Genomic DNA, 25,368 nt, shown 5'->3' on the forward strand with positions numbered 1-25,368 from the left:
AATACATGGATTGTAAGTTGGGAGAATAACTACATTGTGTGCTAAAAAATTTTAAGAAATGAAAATCATGCTACAAATCATTGATGCAAAAACCATGCTACGGTCCGATCATAGCCAAATACAAGCACAGCAATAAAAAAGTTTACAAAGTAGCACACATATCTAGAGGCATCTAGGTGGGCAGTGTGCTTTCACAGGCCTCTCTTATTCATTAGTTCTTGGGACTAGATTCCTGGATTGCCCACCATACCATATTTTTTTGATATGATATTGAATAGATTTCCTTTAAAGACAGGGAGATCAGATAAGCTGAAGGAAGGGATGGAACTGTTTCCTTTATTTAGCTCAATTGACTTGAAAACAGTGCTAGGGACCAAGGTCATATGTTGACTTTCTAAGGGCACCAAGAAACTTGGTGCTACAAAACTCTTTTGTGGTCCTGGATAACACTTCTAACTCTAGCTATCTATCAGGCAAACCTGCATCAAATAAGGGGAACCAGGTGGGAAAGTACAGATGGATGAGTGAATAAGTATCTCCATTCCTAGAAAAACAGCTAAGAATGTATGTCCTCTTGAGAGGGAGGAGCATAATCTTCATGTACAAAGGGTATATCCTATTGGATGTTAACAAATCCTAAAATAAGTTCATTTAAGATCTTTACTAGGGAGAGTTCATTTCTACTGACAAACAAGATGTTTTCTAACTTTACATCAGAACGTAAGGAGACATTTCCTCAATTTTCATCTATAAAGTTCCTTTCTTCTTTTAGAGGAAAGCATTAAACCCATCATCCATCCCTCTTGGATGATAATCATTTTCTGCTTTTCTATACAGATGACAGTGGTTATTTCCTAGTGACTACATTGCTCTAGGAAGTTCTATCCTAAGTTGGGGTTGATCTATCCATTGGGCATAAAATCTGTTTCAAGTCCATGGTCCCCCAAAGTGGTTAAGTCATGTGCAGATACTAATATCCTGACAGTGATCACAGCGCCAAGGCAGCTACATTGTACAAACAATTCTATACAAAAAAAAAAAAAAAGTTTACTAAAAAATAGATAAGATACAAGAAATACCATGAACTCAAAAAAAAAAAAAAACCTGTTATATTATTTTCACTGAATTGTTTTTTTTTTTAATCCAACCAAATCATTTCCAAACTAAGATATTTCAAACTTTTTTTTTCTTAGTTCGTTAATTAAAGCAATGTCCATATGGCTTAAGAGAGCAGTCAAAGTGCGCAAAAGGCAGTGGTTTTGTCCATGTTCTCTATGTATTCATCTTCAAAAGAATTTCAAGTTGTCTTGTGGTTGTCTTGTGGTCACCTGTGGGTCAGAAAGGACCCAGGACCACACAGCTCATGACTTTTGAGTAATTTTCTGGACAGTGAACTGTGGGTAGTTATCTCATGCTGAAAAGCCTTTGGATGGACCTTCTAGGATTTTTGGTTTAGAGTTTAGATTTTTTTTCCTCCATAGCTCCCAAAACTTTCACTTGAAAGTGTTTCTTTCCTTTCACCATGCCCTCTCTCTTCTACCCAACCCAAGAACTTCCTTCCCTAATCAGCACTTTCTACAGCAATTGATGGCCAGTCCTGAGGGTCAAAACCTTCATTTAGGAAGGTAGCCCTCCTCCTGCTCCAAGGAGGCAAAGAAGAGATGACAAACCACAAGTTTTCCATATTGGGGTTTAGAAGAACTGATCCCTGGTAATGCCAGATTTCTGTCCAGTTATTCCTTGTGTCCTCAGGGCAGAACAGTGTTATGTGACTGGTGAATAAGAGCTTTCTCATCAATTTTGCATCTGCTCTCAAGAGATGCTGACAACCCGCAGAAGATATCTTGATTCCTGGTCCTTCTTGAAGGGGTTTCTAGGAGCCCAGGCAGTTCTAATCTTGCTGGTGCCCAGTGGCCAAAGAGGGTCATACTTGCACATACTCTCATGTGCGTGCATGCACACACACACACCCCATACACACACACACACACACACACACACACACACACACACACTCCGCTCACTTGCAAGAAATAACAATATTAAAGCTAGCTCCACAGCTAGCCTAGCCCCTAGGATAGAAACCAACAAGCCAGTGGATAGTTCTATGGTTTTCAGACACCTGTAGCAAAAACAAATTGATAGGATCCTACTCTAGGATATTTTTGTAGTAGCTCCAGCAGCTGGGGTTGGAGTGGGGGATCAACCAGAACATCAATAATAAAAGGAAAAGCATACAACCTCACCCCCTCAAAAGCCCCCCAAACTCAATAACCATCCTTCATAGGTTGAGAGCTGACCTTGGTTCTTTGAGGAACTGACAATAGCTTCAGAGGTCAAGAAGGCAGAGAATATAAAACAAATGAAAAACAAATTCTTGGTTAAAAATAAAAAACCCAACAACAAGGGTTGGAGCCGGAGTGCACCAAAGGAGCCTTAAAATGTGCAGGAGGTAATTCACAACCTTGCTTTTTTTCAAAAGCTGTTTTGCTTTATTTGGAGACACACTAGCTTTTCCATGTACAAAGCTGAACAATTAAGAAAAAGGCACCTGGAAACACCAAAGACTCACTCATTTAGTGTGACATATATATTTTAAAAAATGGTTTTAAAAAAAAACCCTCTTGGAATCCTCCTCCTCAAGCATCAGGCAATTCTGAAAATGTTGTCTTTCTGCCTGGTTTAGCAAGGGAAGGCTGTGTGCCTTTTGCTTCTATGGGATGGAAGCAGTTTCTCAAGCTCCCGTGACTGGGCCGTTGCCAGCCAACCTGAGGTCATCCTTCCTGTACCACCTGGCTTTTGTTTGCTTGTTTGTTAAATTACCAGTGGGATGAACCACACAGGGAAGGACCTGACCCACAACAGGACCAAAACGATACCACCTTGGAATGACTTTCCATTTGTATTATCTCGTGCCAAGAACATTTTTCTCTGCTCAAAACTGCCAAGTAGAAGTATTTTGGAATGGATTGGAGCTGGGGTGAGGGGAGGGGATGTCAGGACTGAGCACAGGGAGAATATTCATTATCAAAACACCAAGAGTGAACCAAGGTTGTTATGCCACGGAGAATCATGTGAACCGGCTGTTTCTCCTACAGAGGAGGTAGAAAGGAGAAAGTGGTAGGCTAGGAGTCCGTCCTAATGTTTCACACACAGCTCCATCCTGCTTTCATCCTCCATCATTCCTACCTGGCCTTTAAGATGGAGAAATGGAACGTTTTGAAATCTTTTGAAGTCTCAAAGGTGCCATGCCCCTGCACCAATGAAATACACTTTCTCTTAAAAAGAAAAGAAAAAGGAAAAGGAAAGGAAAGGGCAGCTGCTTCTTGCAGTGGTTGTTACAAAAAGGATAAAAAAAAAAAAGAACAAAAACTTCCAACTGAAATCCTACTATTCACAAGTGGTTAGAGTTGTCACTTATCAGAAATTGTTTTTAAACAAAACTTCAGCTCTGTTGTCGGAGTTGATTGTCTTCAAAAAAATAGACTTATGAATGTTCGCATCCATTCTACCCTGATAGAGAACTTTACCCACGGTTCACTGCCCCAGCCACCCACCCAGATGTCGCGCTGGGTCACCCCAATGTCGGCGGGAGTTCCCACTGTGGTGTAGCCCGGAGAGCGTCAGACAAACGAGGAGAAGCCTGTAACTGGAGTCCGAGACCCCGGGGCCTGCTGTCCCGTCGGGGTGTACACGCCCCCCGCACTCTGTGTGGTGATGACAGTCTGGAAGTAGGGCTCGCTCTCACCGGCCGCGCACTCCTCGTATCTGTAGGCGGCCGGGTGCTTCACCCCCTTGGTCTGGCGCTTCCAGGAGTTATAGTAGGTAGGGTCGCTCATGTAATGGTTAACAAAGGAATGCTTTGGCAGTTCATCTTCATAATCGGAGTCTGTGGCCTGCAGCAGGGGAAGAAAAATAGCTGTGAGCATCTGTGACATACAAGCAAGCAGCTGTTAGCATCTGGCTCATGTCAGCCATGGAACGGAGCACTGTCCCATGTGCTTAGAGCCTGACAGAAATCAGGTAAAGTAGGGCTTAAGGGAAACGGAAGGTCTTTTGCTGCTTCTTTCTTGAGTTTGCATCCGAACATATGGTATTTCTGGGGGGTGGGGAATTCTTTGGGCATGTCACTTCTCTGCTCAAAGGCGGAATTCCATTGGTACCCAAGACTTTCTGAAAACTGGATTCAACTTCATTTTTGACTACTTTCTTACGACACTCTCTGCTCCGATCAAAAGGGGTTTTCTCCTTGTCCCATTAATGTGTTGTGTTTATTTGAGCCCATACACAGCAGCGCATCCCTCTCCTCTCTTATGGCCATTATTTTTCTATACCACCTCATACATACTTACAATATTTATGGAGCATCTGCTATTACCAGGTGTTATACTACTAATTTGTCACTTATCACCTGCTGTCTCATATTGCTATTTATATTTTCACATGTGTGCTCTATTTCACCAATCAGACTCTAATGAAGGGATGAGACTATGCCTTTGCTTTTGTGAGTATCCAGCACTAACCACAATCCTTATATTTGGTGAACATTTATTGATAATGTTAATGACAATAAAACTACAAGAGAATTAACAATAAATACCTCATGTGTTATATAATAATACAATATAATAATTACTTATATAATTACACATTATATACAATTATAAAACAATTATTTATATTGTTATATATTTATATAATGATATGTTATTATAATTATATAATAATTTAGATTATTTATATCATAAATAATATAATAATAATAACTTTATTTTTAAGAAGCACTTTCTAAATAAAAATCCTATGGATGATTATTTCCAGCTTACAGATAAATAAACCAAAGCAGATAAAAGGTAGGTGAAATAGCTGACTGGTGGCCACACAGCTAGTAAATAATGGAGTTAGGATGCTTGATGTGAGTAGTTGGATGCTTTTGGTAGGAAGAGCAGGGATGAAAGAAGAATTCAGTTCAATTCAGCAAACATTCAGACTGTGTACCATGTACCAGGTAAAATACTGTATCTCGGGTCAGAAAGACTTAGGTTTAACCCACCATTATGCCAATCATTTAACCTCTCTGTGTCTCAGATTCTTCATCTATAAAATGGGGGGATATAATTATATGGTCTCAGAGATCTCTCCATCTCCAAATCTATGATCCCATTCGTAAACATTTTGCTTATTTTTTTAAATTTATTTGCTTATTGTATTATGTATATAAAATATTATGTTATAATTATTTGCTTATTATTATAATGCAAGCAACATTGAGGATTCTATGATGAATAAGACTCAGACTCTCTATGTAAGGGGATTTATATCTAGGTGGACCAAGAAGACATTACACACACATTTAATTCTAATGCACATAAAGATAAGAAGAGTACAGGATGGGTCAGATAGTATGCTATTAGAAAGGGAAGGAAGAAAGAAGCCTTTCCTGTTAAAAGACAGATAAGGAGGGAACAGTAGCTGTTAGATGCTCCTGGGGTCAAAGCATGGACCAAAGGAAACGTTATTGCCCAACTCCATTTGAAAATACTCTGTGAGTCTGATTTATCTCACTTTTTTTCCATGTAATTCAACATACACCAAAGGTCTGCAATATAAATAGATTTTTAAACTAACAAACAAACACTGATCTTTAAGCACAGCATAGTCAACTAGGCAAGATCCAATGTTCACATCTAGCCTACCTCTGGCTCTCCTGTGGTGTTTTCTTTCTGTAGGCAAAATAAATTATTCCTGTGTACAGTTCTTGGGGATTGAATCAGGCTACCTTCTAAAATTCTTTAGAGCATTATGCCCTCCCAATTCCAGCCTGCACAAGTGACTAAAGAGGATGACAGAAGGAGGGAGGATGGAAAGTTTACAAAGAAATAAAACCAACTTTCAGTTTATTCACCATAGATACAGAGTTGGCCTCCCTCCTCCCCTCAGCTTTTATTTTCGCCTGTTCTGTTTTGCCATCCTTGAAATAGAAATTTTTTCTGTATCCAAATCATTTTTGAACAGGTCTGTGTTTTCTAGAGTCCTGGAAGGCCTGATGGTTCCAGTCGTGTACACTAAAGAAGGAACACAACATCAATGTCAAGTGCCATGAAGAGTGTGGATATGAATTTTTGAAGAGTTTAGCAGCTTGGATCAAACAAACATTAGTTCCTCCCCAGGTTTAAGTCCATTCTAAATGGTTCAAATAATCAATACAGTAAGTGGAGGTTGAGAAGGACTTTTTATGATGGTGGTATTAGTCTTAGGATGCTCATCAAGGACCATGACAGAGTTCATTTTCCAGCTGTTCTTGTTCAGCCAAATAGTTGGGCCCAGAGGAAGTTACAGAAATTGATTGCTTGCTGGGGATAAAAAAGGAAGCCAGGCTGGCAGGCCTGCATAAGGTACCAGGGTCAGCATCAAATAATGATAGCTGTACTTGTTTGAGACCCCTTCCTACCTCCCTGCTGATAGATGGGGACCCAAGAGAAGGAGTCATAGAAGGAACAGGCAGACTGCCCTTTTGGAGCCTTGGTCCTAGTAATCAGGCAAGCATGTTGTCTTTCCTGATGATAGAAATGAAGATTCAAGGGCAGAGATTATTTTATTTTTGTCCAGATATGCTCAGAACCTAGCATGGTGCTTCACAAATAGTAAGTCTGTACTAAATGCTGGTTGGTTGCCACATTGATTGCTGTTTTGCTGGGACCTATGATAAATTCTAAGGGCTCATGGAAAAAAAATAGAAGCCTTCCTGCTCCTTTGGCATGTGAACCAAGATCAGTCATCATTATCCTTAATATTGACATCTTTGTGGCTAGAAAAATTGGAAAGAACTAACTTAGATGGTTTCAAAGTGACATTCAAATCCAAGAAAAATAATTCTCCCCTTCCCTCCTAATTTTAAGCTTTTGTGAAACTTCTTTTCCCAAAATTTCAGAATAAGATTGACTTTATAAGTAGGTGTTTACTTTTCTAGTATGAGAAAGGTATTATACAATTGGGCAAAGATCCATGTTGTCTCAATTTTCAAAAATTCAAAGTGAATGGAGTAAGCAAAATCCATTAAAATTGACTTCTGTGTCTTGTAAAATTCTACAGTATTTTACTAAAGGGATACATTTCAGTTTACTATTTAATGAATATTTAGAAAATCAAAGGTAGACCCAACAATTCTAAAGCAGCTTCATCATTATCTATCAGAGTACCTATCATTACATAGCAATTTATTACTTTATTTATCTCTCCTTTACTAAAACGTAAATATTCCTGAAAAAGACAGCATTGAACTAATTCAGATTAGGCATTCATGACTTATAAGAATTACTTTGAGATGGTGAACACTAGGGTACTGGAAAGATGGAGAAGATATAGAAAGGGAGGAAGTAAAGGAAGACAAATTTCACATATTTTTAAATTTCACCTTGTCCTGGCTAGTATTCTATAGATATAATCAAATCTGTTAGCCATAAGAAGGGTAAAAAGCATTCTCATTTTATAGGGAAGCCTTGGGCAAAGAGAGGTAATTTAACATGACCAATACCACATAGTGATTTAATGGGAAAATCAATGGTTTCTGGTTTATACAATAACACTGTCATAAAGTTAAGGAGTTTGAAATTTATGGAAACCTACAAGAAAGTCATAGAATTGGAGTGAAATGGACATTAGAGATCACCGAGTTAATACAATGCCTTCATTTTATAGAGGAAATTGAAGCTCAGTGAGGTTAAGTCATTCATTTCTGTTTTCTCTGCCAAGAAGAATGATCTTTGAACTGGAAAGGACAAATAAATGGCTAATAGGGAATTGATAACTGAGATAGCTAGAGACATAGTAAAAGAACAGTGTAAGAACTGTCCTTGATGAATTCAGGTAATCAGCTTTACATGAATTATATTCAAAGGTACTGAACAAACTAGCATATCTAGCTGCTGAAATACTGTCAGTCATCTTTGAAGTCACAATGAATAGGAAAGGCAGTGCAGAATTCAGCAAGAACCCATGTTGTTTTAATTTTCAAAAAAGCAAAGTAGACAGATACAGCAAACCATTAACCAAAGAATTTACCTTTTATGCCAAGCAAAACTTTATAACATACTATTAAAGAGGTGATTAATGAATATCTAAAAAAGGAAGCAAGGATCACAAAGATCAAGAATAGCTTTATCAAAAATAGGACATAACAGATTAACTTGATTTACTTTTGTGACAGTGTTATTAGGCAGGTAAGCCTGGAGAATGTTGTAGATATAATTTACCCAGATGATAGCAAAATTTTTCATATTTATTGAAAAGATTGAAGGAAATGAGTTAAAGTATGATATAATTAGGTGAATTTAGTACTCGGTGAGTATTGGGACCCTCAAAATTGTCAATGTTTCTATCTATCTATATACTGGAAGGATATCTCCAGTGGAGTGTCCCAGAGATTTGGGTTCGGTTTTGTGTTGGTTCGTTTAAGCTTCTCCTCCCCCCCAAAACCAATGACCTGCATAAAGGCATAACTGGCCTATCCATCATATTTGCATTTGATACAAAACTTGGAGAGATAGCCAAAATAATTGGCAAGATGGTCAGGATTCAAAAAGCCTTGATTATTTAGAATGTTGGGGCAAATCTAACATGATGAACTTTAATAGGGAAAAAAGTCATTCTAGAATTTTTAAAAAGAAAGCTTGCAAATTGAGAAAGAATCATTCAGCTAGTTTAATTTTGGGGGAAGTTATATCATACTATTGACTCATGTTTAAATGACCACGTCCATCAGAAATGATCATCATATAATCTTGCTGTGGCCTTATACAATGATGTCCTGGTTCTGCTCGTTTCACTTAGCATCAGTTCATGTAAGTCTCTCCAGGCCTCCCTGAAATCATCCTGCTGGTCGTTTCTTAGAGAACAACAATGTTTTGTAACATTCATATACCATTCATATAATTTTATTCAGCCATTCCCCAACTGATGGGCATCTGTGGTGTTTAATTCAAATAGCAATAATCTCTATGGGCCACAAACTGACTTAGAAAACCACAAATTAACATTAGCTATGTTGTATTGTATTTTTACTTATTTTGTTATACATTTCCCAATTATATTTTTATATGATTCTGCCTCACTAGTAAATTTTGCTACTCTCCTTCTGCCCATGAGCATCGTGAGATTCGAAACCAGTTTCCTCATTTCATAGTTGAGGAAAAGAAAAAGAGTTATTTGGTCCTTTAAACTTAGCAATAAAAGGCTTCTGAAGACTTTGCCTACTCTGAGATTTTCTAACTCTGTATTTTGCCGTAGGTCAGAATGAAAGATCCAAATTTTGAATTCAGTTTCAAGAGGCTCTCCATCCAGCAGTTTATCCATTGGCCTTGGTGTCCCAGAACCAGCCTCAAAGACTGCACAATTTAGGTGCTGCTCAGACAATTCCCTGCAATGTAGAAATAGGCCAAATTCTCTTAATTGGTTTTAGAAGCAGTTTGGAAATATGTATAAAAACTGAAATGTTTGTTTGATGTTTCTGATAATTCATTGTGACTTTAAGGTTTTAAAAAATTTTATATGTAAAAATCTTTAGGGTAGGGATAAAAATGACATTGTAAAGATCATAAACAAGCTTGAAAGTCTCAAGAGCTCTGATCAACACCAATCATTCACAATTCCAGGGGAATCATGATAAAGCATTCTACTCATTTCCTGATAGAGAACTGATAGATTATGATGCAAAATGAAACATTTTTAGATATAGCTGATGAGGGAATTTATTTTGCTTAACTGAATATTTATTATGAAGCTTTGGGTTTATATTTTTCTGTTCTTTTCCTATAAAAAAGAGGTAAGAAGAAAAGAAAATAGATTTTAGTTTGGTCATTAAAAAATTACAAATATTTAAATTTCTTTCCTTATGAAATAGTAAGCTATCAGTACCTAAGAACATTTGTGGAGCCTTTGAAGGTTAAGCATAGTAGAATTAAATTCTAAAAGTAAACCTAAATAATTTTCTCAACAGTATACCAAATTGGGAAAACATCTTCACAGCTTTTTCACCGGCCTAGACCTTAAATCCACACTATTCCTCTCCATTATTTTTATTTAGTTATTAAGAATTTATGAACCCACCTACTCTCAGAAAATTTATGGTGGATATAAGTATAGCAGTACAAAATAAGGATAATTAGGGAAAAAACAGAGCTAAGATCATCTATCTAAAGGGAGTGGTGAGAACAGATGCTCCCAGGCAGGCATTTGAGTTGTGCAGATTCCAGCTGGGCATCTGGCAATGAAGGCAGAAGGGAAAACAAGTTTTGTTTTCTGACAAGAGAAAACATACAAATTCATCTTCAGAGACAGCATTGGTCCTGAAACTAAACCCAAGCAAGAATTTATCACTTGGGTCTTGTGTAAGAGACACTGAGTAACAAAGTGGATGATATCTTCAACTACGGTTTTACAAGATACAGAAACGCTGTTGAAATGGATAGCTTTGTATCGATCCTCTATAAAAGCAGAGGGCAAAACACTAAATTTTATCTCAGCAGAGACATTTCCTTCCCATTAAGACTCCTCGTTAATATGAGGAATCTAGCAGGCAAAAAGTAGACAGCTTTAGCTGATTCTGCCCTGCTCTCCTTTCACTTTCACCTCCCTGTGACTGGGAAGACTGGGCTACAGAAAATGGAGTCCCCAACTTGAGAGGATTTTTGTAGGTACAACAATTTCCCCATGAGTAGGTGGAGAATGGACATTAGAAACCACTGGCTCAGAACTTGGGGATATGATTTAACTCAACGCCTTGCTAATAAAACCAATCACAGTTTCAATTAACAACTAAGACTCATGAGCCCCAGTTGCCTTTCTTTGTGAGACAGTGAGCAAGGTATTTAAAAAAAAAATTCTTCTCAGTGTTACTCATTCTGTAGATTGCTTATATGACATTATTATTTTTTAATGGGGATATATTTTAGTGAGTCAGAATTATTGACAAAATGAAAATGCTTCAGGGTTGGCTTTCCCCCCCTACATGATGTGAAGTAGCAATGTGTGTTTGTTACCTAGGAAACCTTGGAGGGATGGCATGTGACTGGCTCTGCCATCAGATTGGCTGTCAGAGTTTCTAAAGGTACATAGACGCCTGTAAAACAACTAATAGAGAAAATGCCTGACAATTTTGGTATTTTATTGGCAAGATGAAAGCCTCCAACATTATTAAGGAATGAATTAGGTACCAAGGGTACGTCTCATCTGTTGATATGGAAGTGAATTTGAAAACCGTTTTGAATGTTGAAAAGGATTTTGCAAACTATGATTTGTGAGGTAATAGTAATATAAATTCATAAGCAGCAGTGCTGAAAAACAGCATTTGTGGATGGAACTTATTATTTCTAACTACAGCAACATAAATAGATACAGCATGTGTTATATGACACTTTGAGTACAATAGCCTGCAGCATGAGTCAGTCAGCACTCTGTGATCCTGGGACAGGATTCTTGGAATTATTACTTTGGGAATCATATCTCTGAGAATGGTTGAGAAAGGGAGAGAAACAATGGCACCACCATTTCTTCAGTGAAAAATTCCTACTCAGAAAAAGCTCTTTCAACTAGAGTCCCCTTGTACCTGCCTGTTCATTGTTCTCATCACAAGCTGAAGAAGAAGAAGAATGTGGAGGTGGGGAAGGAGCCCTGGGAAGAACTGCTTTTCCCCTTCTAGCAGCAATGTCCTTCTTGCCTCCCTCCTGAACAGATGGTTATGTCAAAACATTAACTTGGGCCCAGTTCTAGCCTCCAGGTATGTTATAAATAGAACAAATCTTATAAATTACTTTTTATTCTTAATGTTCTTATTTGCTACTGTGTTTTAATCTGTAAAGTGCCTCTCAAGACATTTTGTTAGTAAATGGGATACAAATCTTTAAAAATATATAAATTCGGATTACTTACTGGACATTTGCAAGAATGATAGTGACATCACCTAGGCAGTTGTGAGCTCTGATTTTCAATTGTTTCCTCTTCTTTTTTCTCCTCCTTCTTTTCCCCTTCCTCCTTCTCCTTTTCTTTCTTCCTTCTCCTCTTCCCTTTCTTTCTTCTTCCTTCTCCTCTTCTTTCTTCTTCTTTCTTCTCCTCCTTCTCCTTATTCTTCCTTTGCCCCTCCTCTTTTTCCTTCTTCCTTTCCTCCCTCCCCCTTCCTTCTCTTTCTAGATCTTGCTGTCTTGCCCTGTCAGAAGTGTGATGGCAACTCATTGAGCCAAATCCCATTGCTGACCATCATGGTGGCTTTGACCGTCTCTACTTTGGTTTAGATTAGTAGTTCCCTGCTCCTAAGGGCTCACCACAGTGATTCTTAATGTAAGGCCTGGTGGAGACACTTGATAGGTTTTGGTCACTGAAGCTCAGAGCTCCTGTGCATCAGAGATCCAGTCCCACCTCCCGTAACAGGAATAACAAGCATACAACACTACATACAATGATTTAGCATCTTCTTGCTGAAGAGAGCAATGGGACATGGAACCCACTTAGACAATTTTAATTGGGAAGAGCTTCTCTACATTTCAACATCTTTTTTCCATTTCTAATATTTTAGAATTGAAAGTCTAAACAGGAAATCACTCCTCCATTATATGTATTATGATCAACTAGAGAACAGAAAGAGGACACAGAAAAGATCATTATCAATGAAAAGCCTCTGAGCTTTTGAAATACCCTTGTTGTTATTGGCCTGATTTCCTTTCCTCCTAAACTTTATGCAAAGAAATATATAATTGCTCTTCAAGAAAACTTAAGAAGAAAAGTTTGGGGAAAACAGAGTTCATCTTTCCCTAAGCACTGTGAGAATATAAACAAAAGGAAGATGAGAAGCAGAAACAGAATAGATGAAAGATCTAAGGAGATTACAAAACAGAAGTGGTCAAAACTCTAACTGAACTTCACAGTATTCTCAAGTGGCACTTCCAAGATGATCAAAAGCCAGTGTCCCCACTGATACCGCTGTTGGGAGCCCATTAACACTTCCTGCCTCGAAGTCCCCCAAACAAGTCAACATCAAAGCCTAGATGTAGCAGGATTAGATATCAAAGAACTCAAGAGAAAAGGAAATGTGCCACATTTTATCCACACAGAAAACCTCGCAATGCCCAGAGAACTTAGAATAACTCAAACACCTAAATATTTCTCATGTATACAAAGAGGTCCCACTAGATAATTTAATGTTTTCAAGAAATAAACTCACAATCCATTACCTTGCAAAATCGGGCTAATCCTTTTTGTCCCCACATCTACTCACCCCTAAGCACCTAGGGGCAGTAAACAGGATGGGGTCTGGAGTCAGGAAGATCTGAATTCAAGTATGGACTCAAATAACTTATTAGTTATGTGATTCTGGGCAAGTCATTTCTGTCTGATTCTATTTTCTCAACTGTAAAATGGGGATAATAATAGTCCCTACCTCCCAAGGGTGGGAGATAATATTTGTAACGTGCTTGGCATAATATTTGACACAAAGTAAGATTTAATAAGTGTTTATTCTTTTTTTCATTTCTTTCTATCCCTATACCAATTCCTGGCCACAAAGAGCACAGAGTTAAATAGAGAGGAAAGCTTATTTCTCACAGTGTTGGGATGAGGAGATACCAAAGGACAAAACATAATGAAAAGGAATTGTTTTACTTAGGATAATGAACAAGGGCCAAGAGCACAGCCCCAGAGAATTCTAGGATTAGTTTTAGGTACAGAAATGCTATAAGTGAAAACTGGTTTCCTCTTTCATTTGGTGCTGCCTTTGGCTCAGCTGGCAGAGCCAGAACAGCAATGTATTTCACCGTTTCCTTCCTGGATAAGTGCAGCAGGGTGTCTGCAAGACTTCATCTGGCAATCCTCATTTTGAGACACAAGCCTAACCTTTGAGTCCTCCCACCCTGCTAGCTGAAGTTCTAACACAACTCTTGGCCATACCCATGGCCAGAGACCTGGGTTTTTTATAAACCAAACTGGGGAGAAAAGCAAAGGCTAGTGATGTTGGCAAACCATGTACTCTTCCACCCAACCTGGATAAACACCCCTTTCCAAGAAATCACTGGATTTAAGCCATGGATTCAATTGGCCCTGCATAGCGCAAACTTCACAGGCAAAACTGATTTGAGATTAAACATTGATTTAAAGTATGAATGTTAGGGAGTGCAATATCCTGAACATACATCATATTGGCTAGATGCCTTCTCAGCCAGTGGTACCTGAAAGAAACATATTCACTGGACGCTTCTCCTCTGTGTTTATTCACAAAAGTTCATCATTTTAAACTTGGAGAGAAAAAATCTTCAGGAAGGAATGCTAATAAATGAGAATGCAAAGTTGTTTCTTTGATCTACTTATTGACCATGGCCACCTGACCCAATATAAATGCATTCTAATTTTTGATCAATCAACAAAGCTCCTCATTCATATCCTGCATGTTGAATGAATTATGTGTGTGTGTGTGTGTGTGTGTGTGTGTGTGTGTGTGTGTATGCTTATTGGCAAATATTGGTTTTGCCTCTTGTACAGATACATGTGAGAGAAAGAAGCACCAGAAATGTCAAAGAAGATCCAGCTTTCTACAGAGTAGAGAGGATAAAGAAGTATCAAAAGAATCTGCCTCTGGCATTTTAGCTCTCACTTTCTAGCCCATCCCTAGAAATAGTAATTGGAGAAAATCTCTAAGAAACACACAGTTTACAGTTACCCAGTAAAAGGATATTTCTAAAAAAGCTAGGTGCACTGTTTTGCTTTAGGTGTCAGCAGAAAAAGGAGTGGGACAGGATAAAGAATGAGAGATGGGAATGATCATGGAGGGATGCAGTGGAAGACATTTAGTCAACTGTTCTTCAGTTATTCCAATTCTTTGTGATCACATTTGGAGTTTTCTTAGCAAAGATACTGAAGTTTTCCATTTCCTTCTCCAACTCATTTTATGGATGAGGCAAGCAGGGTAAAATGGCATTCCAGGGTCACACATCTAGGAAGTGTCTGAGGCCAGATTTGAATTCATGAAGATGAGTATTCCTGACTTTAGGTCCAGCAGTGTAACTATTATGTAATTTGGCTGCCTATTAAAATAATATTAATTTTGTTAAATTATTTAGTTAACAAGTTATTTAGGTTAATTCTTTATGACCTATTTTGGGGTTTTCTTGACAAAGATAAATGGAGTAGTTTGCCATTCCATTCTCCATCTCATTTTACAGATGAGGAACTGAGACAAACAGGATTAAGTAATTTGCCCAGGGTCACACAGCTACTAAGTGTCTGAGGCCAGATTTGAAATCATGAAGATGAGTTTTCCTGACTCTGAGCTCAGTGCTCTATCCACAGTGCAACATAGATATTAGTCTTCTAGATGTTTTTATAGCTCCGTCCCAACAATAAATCTAAGGTTCACATGACGATTCAACAAACATTTTAAGTGCCTATTATGTTCTAGAGACTATGTTAAACATCAAGGATACACAAAGAAGCAAACATACAGTCCCTATCCTCAAGAAGATTATAATCTAAAAGGAGAAACAACAAGCAGAAAAATATATACAAAACAAGATATATATATAGGATAAATAGGAAATAATCAACAGAAGAAAGGCACTGGAACTCAGAGGAATGGAGAAATGTTTCCTTTAGAAGGTGAAATTTTAGTTGGGACTTCAAAATCTGATGTCAGAGTTCAACAAGGAAGGATTTTTTTGTTTTTCATTTTTTGTCTTTGTATTTTGCGAACCATGGTAAGGTTGAAATTTTTTTTAGGAAAACAGAGATGTGGTATCAGAGTTTCATATAACAATTCCCTCATATAATAAGAAATCGTCTCTGAAAAATTGAACTTGCTGTTTTTTTTTGTTTTTTTTTTTTTACTCTTTCTTAGTGAAAAGATTTGAAGCTTTAATACTCAATTTTAAGTCCTTCCTCTGATAACTAGCATGATTCTAGGCAATATGCTTAATTTTTCTTTACCACTGAGTTTGTAGGAATTGACTTAGCTTAAGGCTTTCCCTTTAAAAAATTGTACTATGTTAAGTTTGAAGTAAGGGATAACATGCTCTAATTTCTCTCCCCTGACAAATTGCTCCATGTTTCTCTTGTAATCATAAATTGTTCCACTTTTCTATATTCAAGAAGGTGTTCCCTAAAACTCAAACCTAACTAAACTTAAGCTATTATTAGGTCACTCTTAAATTCCTCTCCTTGTCTGCTCTTTCCTCTTTATATCAACAACTACAAGATGTCTCCATTTTTATACTCAATAGGTCTAATTTTTAGACATCATATTGCTTTTTTTTTGACTAAGAAAAAGACCAAAATACGATAGAATTTGAGTATTTTTGTAGAAATTGTCCTCCAACCCGCAAGCTAATTAAGAAAAACTTTGAACATGCTAACTTGCTAACCAAAGTAGTCTTAATTTTATGTGTTCCTTCTGCAAAATAGGCATACTCTCTAGATCAAAAGAGATTATATATAGTGACTTTTTTTTAATTGCTGGAGAATATCATAGGAATGTGAACTACAATCACTTGTTATGTAGGATTTAGAAGAGGAAGGTATTTTAGTGATGATTTCATCCAATCCCCTTGTTTTTCAAACAAGGAAGCCAAGGTCCTGGGAATATAAGTGGTTAGTCTTACTAAAGATAGTAAGTGGTAAAGCCAGGGATCTTTTCACTGTATCTACCTTTCTTTATTGAGTTTATCCTAGGAAATTCTACATTCACTTTTACATTTCATTCATTCAACAAATATCTTTTACTACACTGTACTAAGCAGGGTGGAAGACAAAAAATATAAAGAACATATTTTCTTTCTTCAAAAAATATATGGTCTAATATGGATGGCATCACAAAGGAAGACCCTTTTCCCTTGCTAACATTTTATGAATTTATGAGAATACAAATAGGTGCCTCAGAGTCTTAGTACAGTATTAAGCTTTAATAGCTCTAAACTGCTAAGACTTTTGGGAGACAAACAGGTACTTGAGGGCAGAAGCTTTCCTTTTCCTCTTTACATCTTTAAGGTTTAGAACTGTATCTTGCACAGAGTAGACCCTTAATAAGTGCTTGAGGAAAGGAATGAATAACTATCATGCAAAGCAGCAGGTAATAAGTGCCCTGAGAGTAATATAAACAAAATATTATAGAATTTCAGAAGATGAAGAGTTCACTGTGCGATTAGGACAGTTGGAGATCAAGAAAGGCTTCTTATTTTTAGAGGGCCTAACACCGAGACTTTGAAAGGTATGTATGTCTTTCATAAGCACAGATGGGAGTAAAGAGAAGGCGGTTTTCTGAGAAAACCACAGGAGCAAAGGTTCTCACACACCAATTCATGTATGTGTTTGTTCTTCCCAATTTTTCAAGGCAGGGACGTTAAACTCAAACTGCTCTCTCCAAAGTACCAATGATTTTTCAATTGCCAAATGCAATGACCTTTCCTCAGTCTTCAAACTTCTTAACCTTCTGAAGCTTATAATACTGTTGACTCCTCTTTTCACTTTGATCTTTTTTTCTTTCTAAATTTTTGTGACACTGCTCTTTATTCTGGTTTCACTCCTACCTGACTGACCAGTCTGTTGTTTCCTTGCTAATTTTTAGATATTTTTCACTGCTTTGTGTTGGGCCCTATTCTCTTCTTCCTCTGTGCTATTTTATTCCCATAAATTCAATTATATTCTCTATGAAGATCATTTTCAGATCTATTGATCCATCCCTAGCTTCTCTTCTTATCTTGAGTCTCATATCTCCAAATGTCCATTAGACATCTCAAAACTGGATGTTGCATTGACATCTTAAACTCAATGTCTAAGATCACTATATCTTTCCCCCCAAACTCTGACCTCTTCTTACTTTCTTATTACTATCAAGAGTTCTACCATCCTCTTAGTCAACTAGCCTACAACCTGGTTTGATTTGTGAGTACTTACTATCTCTTACCCCTACTCTCCATGTAAATTTGTTTGCAAGTCCTGCTAATTCTACTATATCTCTTGTATATATCCCTTTCTCTCACGACAGTGCCATGATCAGGGTACTGGCCCTTTTCACCTCATTCCTGGACTACTGCAAAAATTTCTGATTGGTCTTTCCTGGAGTGTTTCCTCACTTCAATCTACCCTCCATTTAGCTATCAAAAAAACCTTCTTAAAACTCAGGTCTGACTATATTGCATAAGTTCTCTATTATCTCTAGGATCATATATTTAATCCTCTATTTGGATTTAGAAGACCTTTATAATATGGCTCCTTTTTAACTTTCCAGGTTTCTTATATCTTGATCCCCTCTATATGCTCTAACATCCCAAATGATCTCTTTGCTGTTCTCCATGCTTAAGATAACTTCTAACTCTCTGTCTTTCATTGGTTGTCCCCTTTATCTCCCCTCTTTACCTCTGTGTCTTAGAACTCCTGACTTTTTTTGAAAAATAGAAAAAAATCCTTTTTTCTGTAAGGAACCTTTACTAGGTCCCCTTAGTCTCCAGGTTGTTCTCTCTGCATCTTGTTTATACATGGTTGATTTCATGCTGTTTCACCCATCAGACTGTGAGCTCCTTAAGGGCAGGGATGCTTTTTTTCAGTGGTTTGTATTTCCACTACTTAATATAGTGCTTGTTGACTTCAACTGCAAGTTTTTATACTCTCTCACAGTATCTCAGATTGTATGCACAGAGATGATAATTAATAAAGATCTGTCCATTGAATATGCTGTTTCTGTCCAAGTTATAATAAATACAAATAAACTGTAGCTAGGATAAATGGAGATAGTCAACAAGGGAAGGCACTAGCATTAAAAGGTATCAGGAAAGGTTTCTCAGAGAAGAATGGATTTTAGTTGGGACATGAAAGAAGCCAATAAAACTGGCACTTAAAACTGTCTTCTGGATATAAATCCAATAACCTTTTCATTATTCCATGCTGCCCTGGATTTTAAATACTTAGCTTTGGATACTATTAGTGCAGGGTGAATTGAAACCCAGTGAAAAATCCATGCTGCAATATGGGAAAGAATATATGGAAAAAGATTTATGGAACTAGGAACCAGGATAGGCAAGACCTACAGGAGGCAAGGGATTGCAGAATGAAAATAATGTATTTCCTGGAGTCAAAGGGATGATAACCTAAGTATCAAGATAAGACTAGCAGATTGGAGTCGAGAGAATTAAGGCTCTTTACTAGACCAAGAAATGGTGGTAACCAAAATTTGCCTCCTGCTAGGTATCTGAAGGTTTTTCCTTTGGTTAGTATTGAATAAATTAATTGTGGCATGTGATGAATATTGTTTTTTCAAAGGTGATATATCAGCAGATTCAAGCTCTGTAAGGTCCTACAAAGCTTCCAGGTCAAGTATGAGCCTGGCAACTGACTCATAGGATTAAGATAAGGCTCAGATGAAAGCTTGTTTTCAAAAAGTATTAAGTACCTCAGAAATAAAAGGAATCTTTCCATTCATACTATTAGTCAGAGGATATTGACATTCTTTATCAAAAATGGCACCTGCTGCTAAAGAAAAGTACTCACCTCAGATTCAGATGCATCTACAGATTTCTCCTTCAGATTCACGCTCTCAGTTAGCACTGCTCCATTGTACTTGTTGCAGATGTCCTCATCGGAATAATGTAGCCCACCAGGACTTGGTCGAGGAGGGGATCTAGGAGTATGAAGGGGGAGGGGGAAGCATGCAACAGAAGATGCTGTGTGAAGGGCAGCATTGAACATAAAAGGACTTTCATCAGGAGTTTCCCAATATGCCTATTGGCACTTACTAATCCCCATGCAGATTTGGACTCTGATCTCCAAACCTTCAACCACAGGTCACCAAATCCAATTAGTTGCCTCTAATTTCTTTTTCAAGGGCCAACTTGACATTTTCATAATCCCTGATCCTGAATAAACATCAAGCACCTCTAAAGTGACAGCTTTTCTAAAACAGGTACTGAGGTTACTTGGAAGAAGCCTATCAAAGTCACTCTGTAAGCTACAAAATACGTCCTTCAGCGAGCAATGGTTCTTTCTCCCACTAAAGCATGCCCTGATTAATTTGGAACAGGAGTCAGCAGGGCACATGGCACTTTGAGAGACCCTGTTAGAGTTTAATTAGGCAGCAGGAGACATTATCCAGGTGATGGGACCCCTATCATCTTCCACCTGCAAAGGCTTGATACTCCCTCAATGTGATTAGCCCAGGAGTCCCTGGAATTAGGACTTTGGCTGTTGACACCAAGGCACTTAATAGTGCTGGGTGGAAGGGAGGCAGCTTCTGAGGCAGTCATTCTGCAGCTGCCTAGACTAGGTTATGTAGTTACTGAAGGAAATGCCTGCTTTTAGGTGGAGAAATTTTGAAAGAAAATGAGGAAATTCTGTTGAGAATATCTACCTTTTTTGTATTATCTACTATTTGTAATGTTTATATTGTGTATGTATATAGTTATTTCCATTATTGGATTGTGAACCTTTTGAAGATAGGGACTGTTTTTAGCTTAGCACAGTATATGGCATTTAATAAATGCATGTTAACTGATTTCTACTGTGGTAGAATCAATCTGTCAACCAGACTTATTAAGAGACTACTGTAAACCAGGATTGGGTGGGGAAAACACTTTGTGGTCTATCACCTGTCTGGTCAATTAGTTAGAATAAAATTAGATGCTACATTTCTTGCTTTCTTCTAGGATAGTTCTTGGCAAAGGAAAAAACACACATTTTCATTGTACTGAAATTTACCTGTTTTACATCTAAATGTAACCTCTCTTTCTTTCCCCAAGGTTTCACAGGAAACCATATGTAGATGTCATTGGCCAGGAAAATGTTTATTTTTAAAAGTTCCTTTAAAGAAGAATGGCAACTGGAGGGATAGATTATTTGACCTTCTATGACCACACAAAGGACCGTACAGTGTCTTGACTATCCAGAGATTCTGGTTCCCCAGAAATAGTTAATTTGTCCAAGTAAAAAGTCACCCCTGAAAGGTCATTTATTATTATTATTATTGTTATTATTGTTTTTAAAGAATTTATGTGTCATCTAATCATTTGGGTCCAATCTTTTTATTCTAAGAAGTTGAATTGATGCCTAGCTCACAAATAAATCATAAAATATTCAAATGCAATAAATGTTAGAGAAATAAATCAACTAGGCACATATTGTAAAGTGCCAGTAAATGATGCTAGTCTATAACTGCCAACAGATTGTAATTGTATGGAGAACCAGAAATTCAACACAAACACAAGCCTATGTCTCCAAGGTCTTATGAGCCATTTTTCAATGCTCAATTTAGTTAATAACAAATGCTAGGAAGTAACCTCAATGCCAGAATACAGAAAAGTACAGTTTCATAAAAAATCTGAGGTGGAGAAAAGGGATAACTTTTTCCTTGATCTTTTGTCCTTAAGCCCAATGAATATGAGCTGTAGATTATTATCTGGCACAATTCTGAAATGGAGGCCAATCCTCAACTAAACTCAGTTTAACAAAGAATATCACAGAAAAAGGCATGGGCTACTTTTTTCAATAAAGAAGGAACCTAAAGATAAACTCAACTTTTATATCTATCTCTCATGTAAACATCATCTTTCCTGACAGAATGTGAGAATTTTCAGAGACTGTAATTTTTTAATTCTTTTGTCTATGTATCCCACTGTAAAAGTGATAACAGAGAGGAAAAGGGTAAATTTAAACATATAGCTGTTTAGAAAGAGAGCCTGCAACAAGTTGATTCTCTGTGCTCTGACCTTGATGCTTCTTGTGCATCTTCAACAAAGCCCTATTTACTTTTCTCTTCCTTTGATGTTGCTGATTCCACATTGTTCGGCTTCATTTCATGTGATCAGCTACTTCATGTTATGAAATCTGCCAAATACCAAATGTATGCTTGCCAAAAAAATTATTTTATGGAGAACTCATACAAGGCAAGTTTTCACAAGGAAGGTGGTCAGAAAAAACCGATACAAGGACAAGCTCTCTCTTAAGAACTTTAGAATTGATTGTATGGCATGGAAGATTCTGGCACAGGATATTCAGCACGGCATGCCCTTATCCGAGAAGGGACTGAACTCTATGAGCAAAGCAGAACTGAATTAGCCTAAAAGAAACATGAGATGTGCAAAATTGGAGAAACCATCTCAATGTTCACAGGGACTATTTGTGTGCGACCTCTGGCAGAGCACGCTGCAACTTGACTAACATGGTGATGTCATTTTGATCTCCTCGAGAACAAACAACCATGAAATCTGGCAGTTTGGTGTAATCCACCAATTTAAAACTGACCTTCAGTGATTACATGTCTTTTGAAATTTTACAGTATATAGGATTTCAATAATGATTTCTAATAAAATTAAAATGTCTTCTTAATTTTCTCTTTTTATCCCCAGCACTTAACACAGGGTTTTGTATATAGTAAGCACTTAATAAATGCTCTCTTCATTCATCCACTCTAACATATTTGTTCAGTTTCACCAAATGAGGGTTCATGAAAGGCAGCCAAATCATAAAATATTAAGTGGTAAGCACTGGTCCAAGCTAAAATGCTGTACCTGGTGCCATTCTTCTTGGAGAAAGTGCTCTTGACATTGAGATGGCGGCTGTTTAGCTCAAGAGCAGCAAACCCTCCATTATCCAAGGTCACTGATTCCTCCATATTGGAGATGCTTTTTCCTGTAAAAAATAATTATATGAATTTTATGTGGATGATAAAAAGTTCTGATTTTATCCATTTTTTAAAATCTATTAACAAAAACTTATCTATTGAGTAGAACCAACAAATCAGAACAATACATAAGTGATAGGCCAAGTCTTATACTTGGAACATTGATCCAAATGAGACAAAGACACTGTCTTCATGGAGCTTAAAAGTTAGCTGAATACATATGCACATTAAACATTAAATAATAATAGAAGGCAATTCAAAAACAGTAAAGCAAATGAATAAAATAGACAGTAATGACTTTCAAGTTTGGGGGAAGGAAGAGCTCACAGTAAACTGCAGAGATTGAAGGAGGCTAACTTCCCGGAAGGAAGGAGGTAGACTGAAGAATAAGCAGGAAATGTATTGATAGGGAGAAGGAAGGAAGGCATTCTTGGCTGAGGGAGCAGCACAAGCACAAGTATGGAGGTAGTGATTGGCTTGGTACACAGAGGGTAACCATAATGAAGAAACTGGCCTAACTAATGAAGTTTATAATCTTTCCTCTCTTTTCCTAGAGGTCCATTACTACTTCTCCCTCTACTAAATGCTATCTTTGAATATCAGCTTATAAAGGCTACAGGGACGAGAGAGTAAGAGAGGGTAACTGGAAAGTTGTCAGGAGAAAAAGGAATTGAGTTTTTCACTGCAGGAGAGAAAATTGAAAAATACAATATACAGAAATGGTGAGGGAGGGGGTAGCAAAACAGAGAATAAGGTTGAGTGAGGGTAAATAATTCTGATGGAAAGAGGAATCAGTAGGGGAAAAGAGACAAGAAGGGACTGAAAACCAAGAATTAGACAGAGGAAGGGCAACAAGACAGAAGAGGTTTGAATGATGCCATAAACACATAGCCTTTCAATTCTGCTTGTCTTTCAGGCAGGAAGGTAGGCACTCTTTGTAGACAAGTATTTTTCCTAAGCTTCAGTTATGATGTAACATTAATACTCTAGGGCAAGTCTGAATATCAGAAGCTGCAGGTCGTGTCTGTCTTTTCATGTCTGTTTTCCAGACGGTGAGAAAGAGTGAAAAGAGGGACATTTTCTATGCGCCAGGCATAAGGTTCTGTAATAGCATTAGTTCAGTAAAATGCCATGCCATTCATACATTTTAAATCTCACAGGAATAAAATCTGATTTACTAACACTTGTTAGAAGTGAATTTATACAGAAAAAAAAAAATCCTTTCTTTGGGGGATGAATTGCTTAACTTCACAAAGGGAAATGGCAAGATTTTTACAGTGCTTTGTATTTTATTAACCCTTTAGGAGTGGATGCCCTGCTATCTTAATGACCAGTTAAGAGTAACAGTCTGTGGTGCAGCTTAGTGTATCAGCATGTCCAGGCTCCAGGTAGTTAAGAGTTAAAGCGGTTCCATTACATATGGGCAAGAGAACCTTACTGCTGTGACTCAACATTTCTAAGATGAAAAGGCGAGTGGAATTTGAAAGCTCCAAACTATGGAGCTAGCTTTGGAAAGGGCTCTGTTTCAATTATTTTTGATAGTTCTGGTCAAATCCTATTAAGATAGTCACCTAGGAACCTGCCCTACTGGCCTTTGGCTAGAAATTTTAAATCCTTTTGTCATGCAAAAATTTTGACTAATTGACAGAGTTGAGTTCATATCTAACCTTAGACGATTGATTAATTGGGGGACTCTGGGCAAATCACTAAAAATGTGTCTGTCTGAATTGTAAAGTGGAAATAATAATAACATCTACCTCCCAGGGTTGTGATAAAGATCTAATGAGATAATATTGTAAAATAGTTAGCAATCCTTAAAATTCTATATAAATGCCAGCCATGATGAGGATGATAATTTGTGTTATATTTAATAATATTTTTTTGTAGTGAACGTTCTGCTTTTCCACATTTGTTTTCCACATATTATTTTATCTAGCCTTCAAATAACACTTTGAGATACATTATCATCTTCATTTTACAAGTAAAGAAACTGAGTTTCAGAAAGGATGAGTCTTTGCTGAAGATCACTGGGCCAGCTGGTGGCAAGGCTGGGACTTAGAACCCATATCATTTGAAAGACCATTTTACCCACTACTATACAATGCCTTAAAGAAAATACATGGAGGGGGAAGGAGGGGAGGGAGAGGATTCTGGGAAGATGGTGGAGTAGGTTGGCAAATTTCAAGCTCTCCCAATTTCCTCCACAAATACAACAAATTCCCACCTCAGTGTGAACATAGACTTGTGAAAAATCAAGAAGTCTTGGGGTGGAATAGGAGTTCTCCTGATAGAACCCAAGGAGATGCCAGAAGGGCTGGGGATTAAGCTGTGTGAAGTGCAAACACCTCCTGGCTAGTTCTGCAGAATCACCAAGTGGGGAGCCCTGGGGCTGGCTGGGTGTGGCTGAAGCCTCAGCAGGATCCACAGAGACTTTCACCTCCCGGACTGTTTGTGGAGTCCAGGAAGACTGAGTGATCCTGGACTGACTGGGAACACTGGGAGCTGCTGTGCTACTGAGATGTGGCCCTGGGTGAAAAGGAACCAGTCCTCAGGAGTGCGGAAGCAGCGGGGCAGGGATGCTGCTGGCTGTGGGCACTTGCAGAAGAGGGGAGCTCTGGGATGGGGTTTCTGGTCAGAGGGGAAGCTGAGGCACCATCCCCCACCCCACAATTGGAGGTGCTTAGACTAATAACTCTTATTAAAAACAAAAACAAAAAAAAAAGAACTGGCAA

At 37.8% G+C, this 25,368-nt stretch overlaps 1 protein-coding gene across 1 annotated transcript in view; it reads right to left on the reverse strand.

The window, feature by feature from the left end:
- Window positions 1-1,996: 1,996 nt before the first annotated feature.
- Window positions 1,997-25,368, reverse strand: part of SDK1 (sidekick cell adhesion molecule 1) — a 400,458-nt gene continuing 377,086 nt past the window's right edge. Inside the window, exons 38-40 of the mRNA XM_052000079.1 lie at window positions 22,524-22,644; window positions 19,513-19,642; window positions 1,997-3,896 (exon numbers count right to left, since the gene is read on the reverse strand). Coding sequence (XP_051856039.1) covers window positions 3,624-3,896; window positions 19,513-19,642; window positions 22,524-22,644 — 524 coding nt within the window. The 3' untranslated portion in view covers window positions 1,997-3,623. The remainder of the gene's footprint in view (window positions 3,897-19,512; window positions 19,643-22,523; window positions 22,645-25,368) is intronic.

This window comes from Antechinus flavipes, chromosome 1, assembly GCF_016432865.1.
Source record: "Antechinus flavipes isolate AdamAnt ecotype Samford, QLD, Australia chromosome 1, AdamAnt_v2, whole genome shotgun sequence".
NCBI lineage: Eukaryota > Metazoa > Chordata > Mammalia > Dasyuromorphia > Dasyuridae > Antechinus > Antechinus flavipes.